The sequence below is a fragment of the Mizuhopecten yessoensis genome, unplaced genomic scaffold (genome assembly GCF_002113885.1).
Source record: "Mizuhopecten yessoensis strain PY_sf001 unplaced genomic scaffold, ASM211388v2 scaffold10821, whole genome shotgun sequence".
NCBI classification, from domain to species: domain Eukaryota; kingdom Metazoa; phylum Mollusca; class Bivalvia; order Pectinida; family Pectinidae; genus Mizuhopecten; species Mizuhopecten yessoensis.
In genome coordinates this window covers 1,190,358-1,210,486 of record NW_018408738.1, presented here as the reverse complement: position 1 = coordinate 1,210,486, position 20,129 = coordinate 1,190,358, and the positions used below count along the sequence as shown (strand labels likewise).

Here is a 20,129-nt window from a genome sequence, read left to right as displayed (position 1 = left end):
TCATTTCCGGGTCAGGTTGAAGTTAATCATGGCGGTAAAACTGCAAATTCTCCGAAAAAGTGCTTGATTGGATGTATTAGACGAATGATTACACAATTAATCATGATGGATTACTTAATTACAATTCAAACGGAAGCTATCGCCGGAGATCCCTGGAAAAAATAGCGAAAGTAAGTGTTGAAAATCTTCATTTGAAATTTGGCGGTACCGGTAGTGCTCTGACGAAGCTTCTTCCCTTGTGTATGTTTATGTGTGTTGTGACCCGTATCAGTATAGCATATGTGTGATTGTAACGTGGCCCTGTGATCAATGTATACTCTGTAATATGTGACCTCTTGTTACGCACGTAAAGGTGTGGCGTGAGTACTAGTGTTAAAATAAAACTTGTCAAACATGTCAAACTTGAGTAGTTGATCGTCAAAAAATCGTATATAAGGTTAACTTATTGACTTTGAATTAATTAAGTTTTGTTTAAACTTATTTAAACTTTAACTCTGAAGGACAAACTATGAATTTCAACTAAACTAAAAAAATGCAAAGCTTTTGGTGTCAGAATAATTGACGCGCCAACGATAATTCGAGTATATTGGTATGTTTAGGGGAATAGTAATGAAGATGGGCATGAATATATGACAACATTTTATTTAACTTGCTTTAAACTGATTGAAAAGTGTTTTCCTATATTCATGTTCTTAAAACAGCAATAAAAGTCAAAAGTATATAGACCAGGTTGAAATAATGCAGTTTAGTTAGTTAGGTTAGCCAGCATTGTGATTTTAACATAAAATCTACAGGAGGTATTGTTTTAATAAATATATTTATAATTTTCAGTTCAATTTAAAACTTACGTGATTTTGCTATTTTTTTAATGTATTTGTATCCTATTAAAAAAATAATGCGTAGTGAGTGAACAAAAATACAAAAAATTTCAATGATAGAATATTTTTTTTCAAGTTATTTTAAATATACTTCTAAGATCAGAATCTAATGAAACCATTTTTTTTAATGATAACAAATCATTATGATAATCATGCATTTTTATTTTGTGAACTATCATTAATTTGTATAACGTTATATAATTAAAAAAAAATGATTCTTATGTACATGCATGTAGAACCGTGTTCTCGTCGCAAAGCCTGGTAACATTCTTATAAATGTAAGAATGGCTAAGAGTGACGAAGCTTGACAGAGCACGGGTACGGGAGAAAACGAAGCACCCGCGATCTTCGCTCGTGACCATAACAAAGTTGATATTTTTCATGCGAAAAAAGTATCATTGAATGTAATATAATGACAAACAATAATGCATTTTTGTTTTGTGGAACTGAAATTAATACGCCATTAGACTCTATTTGACTCGATTTACTGCGGCGTACAAGTTTTACCCTCTTGGAATATACATTATCGTCGATTTCTAAACTATCAGATGATTCAATATTTTTTTTATAAGTGTCACATTTAGAAAATAATGTTTGAAATTATTGTATAATTTAAAAGAAAATATAAACGATTACGTTAATGAGATATTATAATATCTTTATATTCCTGGTACGGGTTTTTAGTCCGGGACCGGGAACGGCGTACAAGATTTACCTACCACCCGATCGCGAGAGTTTGAGCTGGACTTGGTCTAGTCACTGACAGGAGCTACCACCTTGTGTGTATTATGGCATGTACGACAGGTAAACTGCTTTCTATCATTTTAATGACTTATACATGTAATGCATTTTGTTGTATTTTATTCGTTGTTAGTATACACAAGTGACCGTATTATACAATACTTCTGGTTTACATGTATAAAACTTGAGAATAGCCTACATTCATGAGTATGAGTATAACCACTGATAGGGAAGTAAAAATGTCACCCTTGTAGATACACACATTGTGTGTAACAGGAAACCAAAGTGCGGATTGTTCTGTGTTATGGATATCCTCACGGTTTATGACTCTATCATCCTCCCAAACATGTTTTGATTTGTCTGTCGCGGGTACTTTTTTCGGGAGGATTGATATACATATTGTTTATTAACTATTACGTAATTCCTTTTATCAGACAATAATCGAGGAGAAGGCTAGGACAATAATTGCAGGTCACGGTACATATTAATTACATACTTGGAACTTTGATGTAAGTGCAAAAATACTATGTTAAGGACTTCCCACCCTTCGTAATACACATGTTTTGCTTGTCGTATATTCGTGTCGTTATTTCCGTATTGCGTGTCGGGCATTCCATTACCGTAGTGTAAATTATAGTAACACCGGGTAAACAATAGTACACGTGCGTGACGTGATAAACACCCGATATCGAGACTTAACTTCGAAATGTGTAATCACACGTACTTCAGAAGTAAAGCTTATGATACAAAGACATCAATTAAATCACGGGAAGACACTGACATAAGATCAGACGACTTCACTGTACATATGTGCACGCGCTAACAGTAGTTCACAAGCTCAAGGTCGCTATGACTTTTGTTGTCGAACGAGTTACGCTCTGTCAGATAAATCATTTCACAAATGCAATTACAATAACTCTGTGAAAATAGTGGTTTGTAAAATATCAAGATCCCTATAAAATGCAAGTGCATGTGCGTGCACACCATGCGATAGCCTATGGCTACATATATGTACCTGACATGTAAAAATACAATGCGTATGCGGACAATGGAATGATATTCAAAGTGTACATGATTGAGAGTTATTTTGTTCCATAAAAGAGCAGTAAATTGACAATTAAATATAGTAATTTAATTGAATTCCGTCGTTTTTGGTATAGTTTCTATCCCTCTGCAAAAAGTTCCGATTTTGTTCAAGGTAGACAACTCTCATCAGGATCAAAATTATTGTAAAATGCAAAATAAATTAATTATAAAGGCTTTGTGTGTATTTGGTTCAATTTTTTCACTCTTTTTGTATGAAACTATGTGTCCTGTTTGCTTTTAGCTTAAATATACTAACTTTTATCCATACAATTTCAATAAAAAACACTTTTTGTAACATGTTGCCTCTTTAACTGATTAACCTGTTTGAGTCCCCGAATGTTTCGTACGTTTATAGGTGTATTTTGGTAAAATGAATTCGTAAAAGTAATCGATACATCCAATATCAAGATATTTATGGGTGGAAGATTCAACGGTTTTAATTATTTGAACACCTATATGATCATACTCACTTTATTTAGACATGTATTATTGTCGAAAAGAAGTGGGGAGTGGGCACAGGTTGTAAAACGTATGAAAGCTCTCCACTACAAAATCATACAATTGTTATGTTATACATAGGATGACATCAGCATAGAAATATAAACAAAGTCATTATTGTTGTTGGTCCAGCTGTTCCTTCTGTGAATATAGGAAATCAGCTGTCGAACAAAACGTGAACAAAGTTAGGATGAACAATAATACCACAGTGTCAATAAAAATTGACAAAATATAAATAGTAAGATAAATAGAACAAGAGGAATTTAGAAGACAAAAATATGGAGAATACATAGAAAAGACACCAAGCAAGCATTGGAAAGACCGTCAAATCATGGGAGGAATCTAGGCCATTGAAAAACCAGGAAATAGTGAACTTAATTGTAATGGCATACAAATATACCGTCAAGGGAAAATCAGAGGGTGACGGCGATCCTAGCTTTATTTGATAAGGTGGGTCCAAGCCTCTCAGTAGGATACACGATACTGGCTAAGTAGTTTAATAGGAAACAACATATCTAGATTTTCAGGGCAGAACCAACTGATGAGAGGTATCGGAGGTATCGATAATGTTAATCAAACCCAAGGGATAAAATATTGAACAGGAGACCCGAGGCTTTGCCGAGGGTCTTTTGCTCTATATTTTATCCCGAGGGTTTGATTAACCTTATCCTTACCTCACATCAGGGATGGATTCTATTTCTTGCTTATTACCTAAAACCCGTAAAAAAACAGCTGCTTTTCCAGTAAAGTTGTAAATTGTCCGCACATTTCTCATTTCCATATGAAGCCCGGATGGCAATTGTTAGACGTCAATGACCCTGACTGAACCCAAAACGTCATGAAATGACGTCACGAACAATAGCGTGACCCCAAAAGGTCACTATAATTCCCCCCCGCCAGTCTGCATGTGTAAGCGATCTAGACCCGTGGGTCGGATATAATTTTCCAGCACCGCCGGAAATGCGGATATCTCGGTCTAGTATGCAAGTGTAGTGTATCCCTCTCTGTGGGTCACTTCCATAACTAGGAGGCTAAAGTGTTGCAATATATCAGCAATATATACATTTTTATATAAATCAATCAATGGAATAGTGTTTTGCATAATAACGTATGTCAGTCAAATCATTCGCTCACTACCGTTAGTGAAAATAAAATAATCGATCGCTTGATAGCTGTGCTGTCTGCAAAATTTTCACCATGTTCTGTAACTGCAAGAAGATTTACTTACATTATTTTACATCAACGTCTGTTTACGTTCTGTCAGCCTATTCTACATAACATTAGTACTACTTCCTATGAAGTACTCAAATTGTGGTGAAAACATTTATCTGCTACATCTATCATAATACTATGATTATGACGTCGAGCCTCGGTATTCAAAATCATATTGATGTTGGATAGAAGCGCATTTTGGTAAACGATTCCTGATCCTGACGACAGTTACAGGGATAACAGAATCGGATCTCAAAAAATAAGACTACAACCTGATTGTCACAGTACTAATTACTGTGACTAGAACAATAACTTTGTGCTTTTGTTTAGCTTAAACCAGGAAACAAGTCCGTTTTCCAGTTTTCCAGTAATATAAATTGCTGCTTTACATACGCAACGAAATATGGAGACACGAAGTATAACATTATCATGTTGATGCAATTCACTCGTATGACTGCATCTCGGCTCGATAATACAAATGCTTCTACATGGCTATGGAAGATAATAGAATACGTTTACGGTGTTTTAGTATACGTAGGAAAAACGTGGCCCTGAAGTGTTACACTATCTAAATAGCAGGTTGATATTTGTAAATGTAATGCTTTATATTTTAAAACTATTTTTATCTACGTATAACGATTAGAAAACAGCCAGTCTGTCAAAACCAGTGTGACATGTTTTTATCAGTAGACAATTGAAAAGATAAAAATGTGTTGGCATTCATTTCAGGTGTGTGTTAGATTTATGATGAGCACATCTTTTAAAATATACAACTAAGGGCAGCACATCAAAACGAAAGTAAAACCTAATAATTTTCCAGCTAATCTCGAACAATGCGAGGTGGTGTTACCACACGGTAACCGGTATGTGTTATGTGTGTATACATCAGTCTGACTGGGGTTACCTTGTTTCTACGTGTATTACTTCAAGCATAACAGGTAAAAGAAATTCTTTTTTTCCTGATCTTTAAAACATAATATATTTCAATATATTTGATTCATCGTTAGCATACACACGTACATTATGTAACTAAATTAATGAGTGTGTACATGTATGTAAATCGATATAAACACTGGTTATTTTTAAGCATGTCGGAAGGTTTATTTACGCCCATAAGCGACACAAGGTAGCCTAATCAAAGTACTGAATGAACTGGGTAATGGATACTTGCATGGCGTACAGCCTTACACTGATTCAAACACAAAACATGATAAACCATAATGATTACATAGTCACGCTTTGAACCTTGGCTTACCTGGTTTTACACAATGTACCTTACGCTAGTTGGTCTACTATGGTACTGTTCACAAATCAATATAATACACTGCTTTAGATATCGAACACCAAGTATTTCATCTGGGGACTTATTCACTGTTCATATTCAATTTGAAGAAAAACATCTTTTTTCGTAGAAAAGCTTTAGGGTTAGGCGCAAAAAGAACAAGTTTTGAAAGTATTTTCTTCACAAAGACATATATTTATATCAATCATAAATAACTTTATAAAAGAGATATTACTATACCCATTATTAGTAACAGCAAATGAGAGCGAAATCTTATCAATTTAGTGCCTACATCCGGGATACAACCTAAACCTGCCAAAAATGAACGTTAGTGTGCGTGGATAGATTATATCTCTCTTTGTGGAATGATTGACAGACAACAAGATCTGAATGAGATCAGTAACATTGTTTATAATCTATGAGAGGCCCATAACAATTTCGCGATAGAAGTAAAAACATTTAAATTTTCTGTCTCGTGAAGTTTTCGTTTCCCGTTTGAAGAATCACATTTGAATGTTTACGGGTTAATTAAAGAGATTCCTGAACAAATGAAATTGTTGTTCAGTACATTCAGTTCACACAAATAAAATGTGATGTTACTGTCATGTCCAACACTAAACACAAGCAGGCGAGTTTATCAGGTTTGATTTGGAAAGAAATCAGCATTAAGCGCACTCCATTCATGACGTCTCACTTAGAGTAGGTATTGCCTACATCACGTGACAATTGTTAAGGAGCCTATCCCTACTGTTATAAATACAACTATATGGTTTTTGACATTTTGCATTATTCACAAAAAAACATTGTTTGCAAGGGAAACAATTTTAAAAGGTAGACCCCGGATGTTTATAAACGATTAACAAGCTCAGACAGAAATCAACTACAACTAGTACGACGTTATTATGCATAATTGCAATAGAATCTAGGCCAACAGAGATCAAGGATATCCACAAAGTGATGATGACTGTGTTTTATATCCACACGAGTTCATTGAGTACGAACAGTATTGAATACAACAAAACGTTGTTAAAGACTATTACCTCACATCACAAAGTTGTTATCACAATTGAAATTATCCAAACATTAACTAAGGGTCTGGTAAGTTTAGCAAAAATGGACACAATGATCACTGATAAGGTAAATCAGGAAAATAACCCTTGACGCTAAACATGTTCTTTACTAATAAGATATGGTATACCAAACTTTGAATCTCAATGTAAATTCTGCTTCTCAGGAAAAAGGATAGCACTATACGCCCCAAAAAACGGCATAAACAAATACATGTTGTAGTAATAGAAATAAACATTGTTAACCTTAATAGCAATGACTGTGTACGCTGAACTTAATTTTTGGCTGACTGTTTTCCGTTGCTACATGTTCGCAAAGAATGGAAACTCAAGAACAAAGCACCGAATAAGACGCACACGTACTTAACACACAATACTTTGTCGTGATACACATACATATTTAAGAAATGTCTTTTATTGCAGGGCAAGATAACCAATATGAATGAGAAGCGTAAAGCGACCTTATATATCTATGGACTACCCAAATCAACGTGTACACGACGAGACTTATTCACAATATTTTCCTCTGGTAAGTTTTATTTTTTACACGCCAATCGAAGATGAATAACAACAAGAGTGTTAGGGTCCTATCATCACCCTATAACTATATAAATACAAATATTGGATATTGTATCAAAGATATATCCATGTAACTAGGATTATATGTTGGGTTTTCTCCGCCGTTTGGAACATGGTCTTGTATAGGTCAATATATCAAGAAAGAATTAAAAGTCATTCTTTATTGCATGACAATATTATGAGTACATATATGCTGCTTTAATTTGCCCTAGTTTTTATCTTGGCCCTAAAAATCTAATTCCAGGAATCTTATATGAAAATTATTGAGATCCCTTCCCCTTAATCATACAGTGTATTTAAAACAAGTTAGACATATAAAGACAAACAAAATCATGCTCTCATCATGATTTACCTTATTGAGTCGTTTTTGTCATTAAATGAAAACGATTAAGATCATCTATCATGTAAAAGTAAATCAATTGGCTGGTACGAATATCCGAATTGATTCTTGCCCTAAGGGTCACACTTGCCAGTTGATATTTAGTCGTAGGGACAATAGATAAACATTGTGAGAAATGGTTAGCATATATAAAAGGGTTGGGCTGGGAAAAAGGTTACACAAACATGCCACAAGATTTGGCTCTTATCAATCTTGTCAATCTTTGCCACCGGGGACTTAGTGCTTAGTCCCTTGATTTTAGCATAGAAACGATAGCAGTCCCCACCTAGTAACCATATATACAATTGTTAGACATGAAATGGACAAAGGCAGCTATTGGGTTCTGCCCCTCTTTCGGATTTTGTCCCTTTGTCAAAGCATGAAAAAGTTTAAAAACCTCCACCATTTATCTACATGAACAACTGCTGGGCATGAAGAGATGAATGCATTCATGCAACAATTATCGCGCAGGGGTCCTACAAGATGACAATTTAATATAAATTGATACCATAATCAGTTGCCAATCCATGGAAATAGTTCAAATCGACACCTATTAGCTTATATTCAATTTATGAACATGAAAACAGGGATATAATCATGCAACCAGAATAATTCAGGGGCTCTGGTCTCGCTCCATGGGAACTTAGTCTTGCAAGGTCATTACAAGAAACGGTTAAAATTCCTCCTTACAGCAATATTCACATATGAACAGATCTTAAAAATAATTTCTATGAGGAAGTATTGATGCTTTGGCTCATTTGTTGTACAGAATGTGAAGGAAGAATTGGAAAAGCTCCTCCTTTTCGCAATTAACAAGCAGATTCCATTGATGATGAAACTATTTTGGAATGCTTTCATGAAAATATAAGCATTTCGGTGAAATAGGTATTTTTATGGAAAAATAATCAGTTTTCGTTAATTTTCATCTCTTTGGTGTGTGGCATTGTTTGCAACAATTACAATACTACAAAAGAAATATTTTATTTACCACGAAATAAAACGAATTACACTGTTTGGTTTTGTTTTTTAAATTTCAATGATAAATATGATTATCTAAAAGCAAAAAAACTCACAAACAAACAGGACACATACGTTCATACAAAAGGAGTAAAAACTTCACAATAACGTTTCGATATCGGTTGTTTAGATACTGTATCATTACTAGGCACATGCACAGGTGTTTTTATAATTAATTGAAATTAAATACCCGATACATAATACGGAATGACGACTCGTAATTCCAGGAAAAACAGGCGTATAACGAAGGGTCGAAAGTCCTTCAGCCATTCTAGGTACTGGGCGTTAAAGGAATACCCTTCTAAACATGTCAAAACCTACTCTTACTGAGCAGTTGATCATATTTCAACATATTTACTATAAGGCAAATATCCTTCAAGACCGAGGAACACACACTATATAAACGAGCGGTGTTATTCTAAGTGTGCTATGAAACATTGAAAATGACGAAAAATCTGGGAAAAAACTATATTTGATAAGAATATTTGAAGAAGATTGCTTGAAAAGCAAGGTGTGCAATATGGAACCACTTGACCTCTTTTTTTCTAAAGCACATGCAATTCTATCTAGCATCCCGGTGTCCTATAAAATATTCATACCCATAAGATACCTATCCGGATGAGCATTTTATATGCATAAAATATTTATCCTCCTCCACAATCACATACTAACCCCCAACCCCCTATATTTTATTTAGAGGTTTTACTTCAATAGAAAAGTTATAACATTATAACATCATTTGACCTGCAGTACATGATTCCTTTATGTCTCTCCAGGTAATACACACTAGGGTGTCACTTGTGTGGGGGCTTCGGCCATGGGGGCTTATCAATACGGCTAGGTAATACTGGTGTGGTCATAACACAGGAAAACATACAGACTTATAATTACCCTAGAAGTCATATGTAGGATGATTAAAACAAATAAATACTTATACTGTACTTAGGTTTTAAACCCATTTTTATTCATATTTTTGATTACTAACAAATGATGAGAATAATGTAACTGGCATTGTTACTTCTATACTGTATTCTGAAAAGAAGTGTTTTTTTTATTTTTCTTGATATAACAGTTGATNCCCCCCCCCAAATAAAACCCCCCCAAAACCCCCCAGATAATAACAAAATATGTTTTACAGTACAAATTATTTAAATGTACAGTGTAAAAGTGAGACTAATAAACTTGGCTTAGGTACTTGTTTACTGTTTTTGGAAAGAAATTGTCATTTGTATTTTCTTGATATTGTGGTACAGTTGATATCTTACATTTGTCCCCTCCCCCTTCCCCCCGACAAATTAAGATGTCTAATCAAGAAAGAAACATAATTAAAGACCACAGCATTGAGAAGTCTATATTATGTTGGTAGATAGGTATAATATGACAACAGTATAGGGTAGATGGTGATTTTACGGGGGTAGACAGATATTGTATAGGGAAAGATAGGTATTTTATAGGTGTAGATAGTTTTATGTCGTCATAAAATACCTATCTGCCCTAAACTGTAGTCATAAAATACCAATCTATCCCCATTAATTCCTATCTACCCCATGACACGTCTATCTACCCTATACTGTAGTCATACAATACCTTTATACCCCCATGAAATACCTTTCTATCCCAATACAATACCTATATCTACACCAATGAAATACCTTTCTACCCTATACTGTAATCATGAAAAACCTATCTGCCCTATACTGTAGGCATAAAATACATATCTACAAATGTACTCTATACTATACTCATTTAACACTTATCCATCCCTTAAAATATCATGTAGCCTATGATGCAGTCATACAGTGCCTATCTATCCCCATTAATTCCTATCTACCCAATGAAATGTCTATCTACCCTATATTGTAGTCATAAAATACCCATCTACCCTATACTGTAGTCATAAAATACCTATCTATCGCAATACATTATCTATCTACCCCCATGAGATACCTATCTTCCCTATACTGTTGTCAAAAAATACCTATCTGCCCTATACTGTATTCATGAAATACCTATCCATCCCAATACAATACCTATATCTACCCCCATGAAATACCTATCTGCCCTATACTGTAGTCATAGATTATTTCTCTGCCCTATACAGTAATCATAAAATACCTATATATCCCAATACAATAACTATATCTACCCCAATGGATTACCTTATTACCCTATACTGTAGTCATAAAATACCTATCTGCCCTATAATGTAGTCATAAAATGCATATCTACAAATGTACTCTATATTGTAATCATAAAATACCTATCTTTCCCAATACAATACCTATGTCTACCCCCATGAAATACCTTTCAACCCTATACTGTAGTTATATAATACCTTTCTACCCTTCTACTGTAGTCATAAAATACATATCTTTCCCAATACAATATCTATCTACGCCAATGAAATACCTTTCTAACATTTACTGTACTCATCAAATACTTATCTGCCCGATGCTGTGGTCATAAAATACCTATCTGCCCTATACTGTAATCATAAAATACCTATCTGCCCTATACTGTAGCCCTAAAATACCTATCTACTCTATAATGTAGTCATAAAATACCTATCTGCCCTATACTGTAGTCAAAAAATACCTATCTATCCCAATACAATACCTATCTACCCCATGAAATACCTATCTTCCCTTTACTGTAGTCATAAAATACATATCTTTTCTATACTGTAGTCATTAATACCTATTTATCCCAATACATTACCTATATCTACCCCCATGAAAAACTTTTCTACACTATACTGTAGTCATACAATACTTATCTACCCTATACTGTAGTCATAAAATACCTATCTGCCCTATGCTGTAGTCATAAAATATCTATCTATCCCAAAACAATACCTATATCTACCCCCCATGAAATACTTTTCTACCCTGTACTGTATTCATAAAACACCTTTCTGACCTATACTTTAGTCATAAAATACATATCTACCCTATACTGTAGTCATAAAATACATATCTACAAATGTACTCTATATTGTAGTCATACAATACCTATCTACCCTATGCTGTAGTCATAAAATACCTTTCTGCCCTATACTTTAGTCATAAAATACATATCTACCCTATACTGTAGTCATTAAATACATATCTTCTCTATCCTGTAGTCATTAAATACATATCTTCTCTATACTGTAGTCATAAAATACCTTTCTGCCCTATACTTTAGTCATAAAATACATATCTACCCTATACTGTAGTCATAAAATACATATCTACCCTATACTGTAGTCATTAAATACATATTTTCTCTATACTGTAGTCATTAAATACATATCTTCTCTATACTGTAGTCATAAAATACATATCTACCCTATGCTGTAGTCATAAAATACATATCTACCCTATACATTAGTCATACAATACATATCTACAAATGTACTCTATACTATAGTCATCTACCCCTTTAAAATAATCAACTAGCCTATATTTTGGTCATGAAATAAATATCTACCACCATAATAACTTATCCAACCCCATATAATCCCTTAAGGTGGCTCCACACATCGTCATCAGCGTCCATTTTCGTGACGTACTTCCGGATAAAGTACAGCTCGGACTCAATTATCTTGATCGAAATGTGCATGTACACCGTGTGGTCATTTCCGTATTGCGTATCGGGCATTCAATATCGTAGTGCAAAATATAGTAACACCTGTGCTGTTTTCGTTTAAACGGTCAAACCGATCGGACCACTGTTGTTCGTTTATTAAATAAGGTCGGACCTAGTAATCTGATGCTGCTTTCAGGCGGGTCTTGAGAAAGTCTTGCAAGGCCTGCGTACACATTTGCAGGTCCGCCAGGATTTATACCCGAAATTGTTACATTTATGAACGGTCAAACCGGTTGTTCCGGATAAACGAACAGGGCCCTGGGAAACAATAGTACATGTGCGTGCCGATGATATGTTAACACCTGATATCGAGATTTTACCGGGAAATGTATAATCACACGTACTTCAGGAATAAAGCTTTCCAATTCATTGACATAAACAGACTCACGGGAAGACAGTGACATGAGACCAAACGACCTCAAGAAGGTCATATAGGAAACGCATGGAATGCGGACGTACCAACCTCACATGTGCAACACGAGTTCATAAGCTCGAGGTCGTTACGATTTTCGCTGTTGAGGGAGTTTCGCTCTGTCGATTAAATCGTGTTTACAAATGTAGTCTACTTACTCTGTGAAAATAATGTTTTGTAAAATATCAAGATACCTATGAAATGCATGTGTGAGTGCACGTGAGAACGGCATACCATGCGATAGCCTCTGGTCACATATGTACCTGACATGTAATTATAAATATACCGTGAGTTAGCGGACTGTGGAATGATGTCCAAAGTGTACATGACTGAGGGTAATTTGGTTCCATAAAAGAACAATAAATTGATAATTTTGATATCATTTTTTTTATTTATTTCCATCATTTTTGTTATATGTAAACAGTGACAACTGTCATTGTGTAAATGTCACCCTTCTGCAAAAATTTCCATTTTTTTTTCAAGGAAGATAACTCTAACCCGGATCAAAGTGATTGTAAAATGTAAAATAAATCAATTATAAAGCCATTGTGTATATTTTTTCATTTCCCATTCTATATGTATAGATCTTTGTGTCCTGTTTACTTTTAGCTTGTAGATAATCACTTTTATCCGTGCAAATACAATAAAAAAATATTTTTGTAACATGTGTTACATATTTTGCGATAAATAAAATATTTGTAGGGTTAATTAGAAATGCTTCTTTTAATTTTTAGCTCACCTGGTCCAAAGGGCCAAGGTGAGCTTATGCCATACCGCAGCGTCCGTCAACCGTCGTTCGTCGTCCGTCAACTTTACACTACTTGTCATGAACCACTGAGCGGATTTTAACAACATTTTGTGTGGAGCATCATTGGGTCGAGAAGAACCAATTTTGTATAAATGGTGGGTGTGCTCCCCTGGGACCTGAGGGGCGGGCCAAATAGGGGAAAAAGAAGTAAAACCTTTATAATCCTTCTTCTACAATATGGATTGAGGGATTTTATCCTAATTTAGTCTGGAATATCCTTGGACAAAAGGGACTCAATTTCTTATAAACAGCGAGTGTGGCCCACCTGGGGACAGAAGGGAGGGGCCCAATAGTGGAAACATAGCAAATTCTTCAAATACCTTCTTCTTCTGTACGAATGACAGGATATGAAGCATCATTGGGTGAAGGGGAACCAATTTTGTATAAACGGTGTGTCTAACGCCCCTGGAGGCAGAGAGGCGGGGCCCAATAGGGGAAATAGAGGTAAAACCTTGAAAATCCCTAATTCAGTTTGGAGCATCCTTGGACCAAGGGGACTCAATTTTGTATATGCAATGGGTGTGGTCTCCCAGGGGGCAGAAGGGCGGGGCCAATAGGAGAAATAGAGGTAAAACCTTTTAAATCCTTCTTCGACCATCAAGTTAAGGGATTTTTTTCCATATTTAGTCTGGAGCATCCTTGGACCAAGGGGTCTGTATAATTGGCCTCTTGTTTTATTGTTGTTATTGTTCCGAACAATGTCGCACACAAAAAAAAACCCACCGGAAAATATTTAAATTGACGAAAATTCATTTTTTTGGTATTTTTTCCAAAAAAGTCCCCAAACTATCTGAATGTTTGGATTTTCATAAAATCAACTCCACATAGTTGCATAACCATTATATAAAAGTTTCAACGAGTTTTTTCTGGTTAATTGCGAAAATGTGGAGCCACCTTAAGTATTAACTCCCCAAAAAATACCTACCTTCCCCTTTGTACGTATATCGCCTCTATACTGTAGTAATAGAATATTTAGATACACCATGCACCACCTTAATCGACTTAAATATAATATTATATCTAAAATATTTACGTTTATGAGTATTTTCTGTAACACAATACTAGAAAAAATATTTAAAGGTTGAAGCAGATTTGCCATATATGAATGGATGTAATGATCAATTGAAAAATTCAATTTTAGCTATAAACATATAACATATAATGTACTGCTTTTCAAATGTTTGGATTGCAATGTTAAAAATAATTCATAGAAACAATTGTAAAAGAAATTAGTTTTATGATATGTAAATGATTTTTTTAACCTGATGAACTCTTTATATCTGTGTTAATGAATTGTCAGTATAGCACTAAATCTAGACAACTGGTTTTGACCACACCTGTGTGTCACCACGCAACAGTAGCCTCCGGGGCCCCAGTCCCCACACAGGTGACATCTTAGTGTGTATTACCTGGACAGACATATATGACACCATATAAATCATGTACTACAAGTAACATGATGTAANGGGGGGGTAATGGGGATGAATATTTTATGCATAAAATATTCATCTGGATGAGTTGTTTTATTGGGGATAAATCTTTTTATGACGGGTACATACATTGATGCCGATACGGTATCCAATATGCATATCTTTTGATCTTCCATATACAGAATATGGTTTATATTTATTTTTGGACATTGTTTTGCTACTGTAATATATTCCTCACTGCGATGAGCTCTTAAAAGTAAATGTTACATGTAGGAACATATATGTGCGTAGACCATCAACTTATCAGAGGGAAGAAATTGTCTATAAGTGTGTCCTATTTATCAGATGCATGTTTACTTTAACCCCATTTATGTTCTCCGTGTGAAACCACCATATATTGGAACAGGTTTTCTGTGTCGTAAAACACTTTGATACGTAATCTAAAAGTTTGTGGTTTGTTCTGATAGTTCAGGCAATAATACGTAGATTATTTGCCATCAACATACTAAAAAATTAACGCAAGCTGTACACGGCGGTTTAGCATAAAAATAAAAACCCATGTAATAGGCATTATTGGTATATATCTGTATCTGTCAAATGTTATCCTACCTACTGACACACGCCGAGGTGCATATACGTTTTGTTATCTTACTATGTCGATAGTCTTGACACGTACCGAATATATTACATCGACAGAAGTACGCGTGTAGCTATTGCGTTCATGTGTATTACGCAGTGATAAAGGCCAACTTGTAAACTGAGTCACTGTACTATTTAAACCTATTTGTATCTGCATTCTATATGTACTATGTCTGATACCGGCCGACAGAACACTCCTACATTTATATTAGTTAAAAGTGCTCTGTCTGACACTGTGTTAATTCATTAGGGGGCAGTTTACACATTTTGTAATAAGGGTAAACTGCCACGACACTGTTAATTCATGCAGGACAGCTTACACGTTTTTGTATTCTAAATAAAATTGGGATTTATACCCGGTGTTTTTTGTGAATGTAAAAGTGAAAACTGTCCTGCATGAATTGACAAAGTGTCGTGACAGTAAAAACATTTTACAATAATTGTGCACTGCCCCTATAGATTTGATGTAGTGTCAGGGAGAGAACCGTATTCACTCGTAGGAGTGTTTTGTCGGTCTTTTACGGCTACCCTGTAGAAGCCGGGACCTATTGACGAGTATCTCCTTTAAATTTTATTTAAAAAAATGTCGGGCCGCATTATGAAATACAGTTAATTCCGCACTTGTTATTATGCTTATATAACGGAACATTAAGCATGGTTGCTTGCTAAATTCAAACAAGTTGGTTAAAAAAATGATATTAACATATTACTTGCAATAGGATACAAATTAAAAAAATGAAAATGGTAGTACGTGTTATTTGTTTCGTTGTCATACTGTTGCTAGAACTTCCAACGGTTTTGCTTTTTCTTCGAAAACACGCTGTTCTTTTTAATGCGCTGCTCGCATATGGCATATATATAAAAAGAGATTTTTTTTCTATAATCCTGTAAAGTTTTTTTATCGATAACTAGGACGCGCTTGAAATGGTAAATATAAGGAATGTATTCGTTTTACATTTATTGCGTTAGTGTTTTAGGATAAATATGTCCAGAAACCAACTGTTGTTTTATGTATGAACCAAAACATATTTAAAAAATAAATTCGATAAACTAAGGGGTTAGATACTTTCCATATATTGCACTTGTGCTTTGCATTCGCAATGAAAAAGGGGAAATATTCACCACACTGATAGAACATAAATGTTTTAATCGTGAAAATAAAACATATGCTCTTATATGTTAATGAGTGCAAGTAATGAATATGCACGTATATTACAAATGATCTGGCTTCATGTTTCTAATTAAGATCCCGATATAAACAATTTATAACAGACCAAAACCTACTGTTTTTGCCAAATAAATTTCATGGTTTTGTCTGTTTGTTTGTTAAAAAAATCGGTAACACATATAAAAGTATGTGAAATATTGATAATATTTTAGCAATATTTACAATTTATCTCATTCTCGCTTTTTTGTTTTTGGATATATAAAATCTCATGTTGTGTAAAGACATGTTATGTTATATAAAAACGAAATATTTTGGTTTCGGCCAATACGCTTTCGAGGTCGATACTACTCTTTTAGGTGCATATAACAACGTATTAACCGAGACTAAAGGATTTCGTTTTATATAACAAATCGAGTACTGTGATGTTGGAACTACTCTTGCAGGACATCAGTTATTTTGAAATAAACATACATATTGCTTTTCGTTTCTTGCAGTTGCTCAAGTCCATCAAGTTTCGATTTGCAGTGATGAGGTGAGATTTTTTTTTTTTTTAATTTGAATCAAAACGTTCGTAATGATGTTAAAATTCACTTTGATAATAAGCATACTCAAAGATTTAAAGTTGACAAGCTTATAATATATATATACTTATAAACATCACAAAATGTGCACAACAGGTATAATCTAGCTTAGTTATCTTCTGTCTGGTAAACATTTGTACATTAATTCAAATACACTGTAACATTCACAGTTTATATATAAACAACGAGGAATTATTACCTATAGTTACAGTCAAAATGTGCAATTCAAAAACTATGCATGCATAATAATATTAGAATCTTGCATGTTTACATTATAATATACACTTAATAGGTACTCTGACACTAAAGCGCATATCAACAAATTACACGCAAACTTACTAACCATTATACACAACAGCAACATATACCGAAGGAACAGATTGACGAGTCCATATTATTTATGACATTAATACGAAGAAGAATTTTGTCAACGTTCTTACTGAATGCATTTTGTGCTTGATTGACCATAAATGAAAACAAAATATCATATCATATCGTTAATATCGCGAATCTCAAATCCAAGTCACTAGACATTTATCATTGCTCTCCTATCGATTAGATATTTATCTGTCGTTATCAAGATATGCTTGGAAACTATTTTTTCAATAAAACTTATATCCATCGTCACCTATGTACATGTACATGTAGTTGGAGACCATTATTATTCTTAAAGTTAACTTACGATTATAACGAGTATAATTTATTGTAGTAAAAGAACAGTCACCTATAGGAGCAAATCTGTTCACTTCCGTATTTTCCTACTGTTGACGAAGTATTGCCTTTTTACCTTACGATTTCCTTATCGTACACAGTCAGAGTTCTGATTTTTAATGATAAAGACATTTGCCATTTGTAGTCGTAAGCGTTTTAATTAAGTCGTGATGTTGTTATATGCATCCTAAGTCATTCTGTTATAAGAGTAAAATCACTTGTTGGAATCTTGTTACTCAGTAAAATGTGTTTTAAATCACATTAATTTCCTGTAACGCTTTGTCTTATATAACTGATACAGACACATTGTCATTACGTCAATCAATGGTGGAACACACGTTTTGTTAGTTCTCTTTTATATCTTTATGCCTTGATAAGAAATATAAGAAACCAGAAACTGGAGGAAACAGACCCTACTTCCGTGGCAATGCTATTCTTGTCTTTCAATAACTGTGTTTACTTCATATTGTCATTATAGGGTATTGGGTCTGTCACTCTCTGCGACACCTCATCAGCCGAATTTATTTTGGAAAAGGTTAGTAGTTGTGTATAATTCCTATGCTATTTGTTCCTGAAAATCAACTATCTCTCTTTTGAAATGCAAATGTGTATATATAAACACAGAATTTGTTATAATTATTAACAAAGCATGGAGGATTAATCCGGAGAAGAATTTATCATAATCTTAAAGCTTTCATTTCGTTTTCTTTTATCATCCGCCATTAGACAGTTTGAACCTTTTTCATTTGATTAAGTAAATGTCAGATCGAAACAATCTTAATTTTTAAAATATCCACTTATATGTTTTCAAAAAAACACTTTAGTCGTTCTGAAAAGCTTGCGATAGAACAAGAACCTACACGTAATGTTGAACAATCTGCTTCAACAGGGCATCAGCCTACACGAAGAAATATTTTGTAGAGCAATACGTACATTCTGTATCAACATTGCAAAAAAATAAAATGAGTACACTGCATTGTAAAACTATTAACTTTTACTTGATTTTGCTGATGCATACAATCAACATTTAATGCATTATTGTGCATTAGATCATGGTTTATACTGAAGCAGTACTTACAATATGTAAAGTTTATTTTGTTATAGTCAATAGCTTGCTATGTTTACAGTTATCGGGAATTCATGCACGGTCATACTATTTCGTGTATACATTTCTCCATACCTTCACAGATATATCTCCTGTTCTACCAGGTCCCTATGGTATGAATTCCCTGAAAACCTTAGGTTATGACTTAAATGACGTGAAAAGAAACAATGCTATGACGTTATAGGAACAATAAGATGATGGACTGGTACATAAACTCCAACTATATGGCATCAAATGGAAATTACTCTGTTGGTTGAGAAATGTTTTAGAAGCTAGAAAACAAAGAGTGTTAACTGACGGATCTATATCTACATCCAGGCCTGTAAATGCAGGGGTACCGCAGGGCTCGGTTCTCGGTCCGCTTTTGTTTTTCCTTTATATTAATGATATTGTTGACTTTGTTTCTCATGAAATTAAACTGTTTGCTGATGACACTTCTATGTACGCTGTAACAGACGATGATCCAATCGAATTAGCACAAAACCTAACAGATGATCTCAGTAGTATAAAACTCTGGGCTGATAAATGGGATATTAAATTCCATCCAAATAAAACAGAATCTGTTATATTCTCTAAAAAAATGAATACTAATCACCCAAATGTATATTTTTATGATGAACCTGTTACTGTCAGCCGAACACATACACATCTTGGCTTGACATTCAGTGATGATGCTAAGTGGAATGACCATATTTATGATATTTACCAAAAAGCATACAAAATAATTAATATTTTAAGGATGATGAAACATAAACTTGACAGACAGTCATTAACCACAATGTATACATCATATATTAGACCTATACTAGAAAATGCAGATGTTAATTGGAATAATTGTTCACAAAATCTAAAAAAATCTCTTAGAGTCAGTCCAGCTAGAATCATTACAGGACTGCGTAGACCCCC

The 20,129-nt window shown here is 34.2% G+C and overlaps 1 protein-coding gene across 4 annotated transcripts in view; it reads left to right on the top strand.

Moving 5' to 3' along the window:
• Window positions 1–1,601: 1,601 nt before the first annotated feature.
• LOC110462654 (sterile alpha motif domain-containing protein 9-like) overlaps window positions 1,602–20,129 on the top strand; it is a 117,066-nt gene continuing 98,538 nt past the window's right edge. For 3 of the 4 annotated variants that reach the window (XM_021516724.1, XM_021516721.1, XM_021516723.1), the window contains exons 1-4: window positions 1,602–1,682; window positions 7,188–7,293; window positions 17,321–17,358; window positions 18,597–18,653. In XM_021516724.1, the coding sequence (XP_021372399.1) occupies window positions 7,203–7,293; window positions 17,321–17,358; window positions 18,597–18,653 (186 nt within the window). In that variant the 5' untranslated portion in view covers window positions 1,602–1,682; window positions 7,188–7,202. Of the gene's footprint in view, window positions 1,683–5,290; window positions 5,354–7,187; window positions 7,294–17,320; window positions 17,359–18,596; window positions 18,654–20,129 lie in introns of those variants that run through there. The other variant, XM_021516722.1, reaches the window with a different exon arrangement.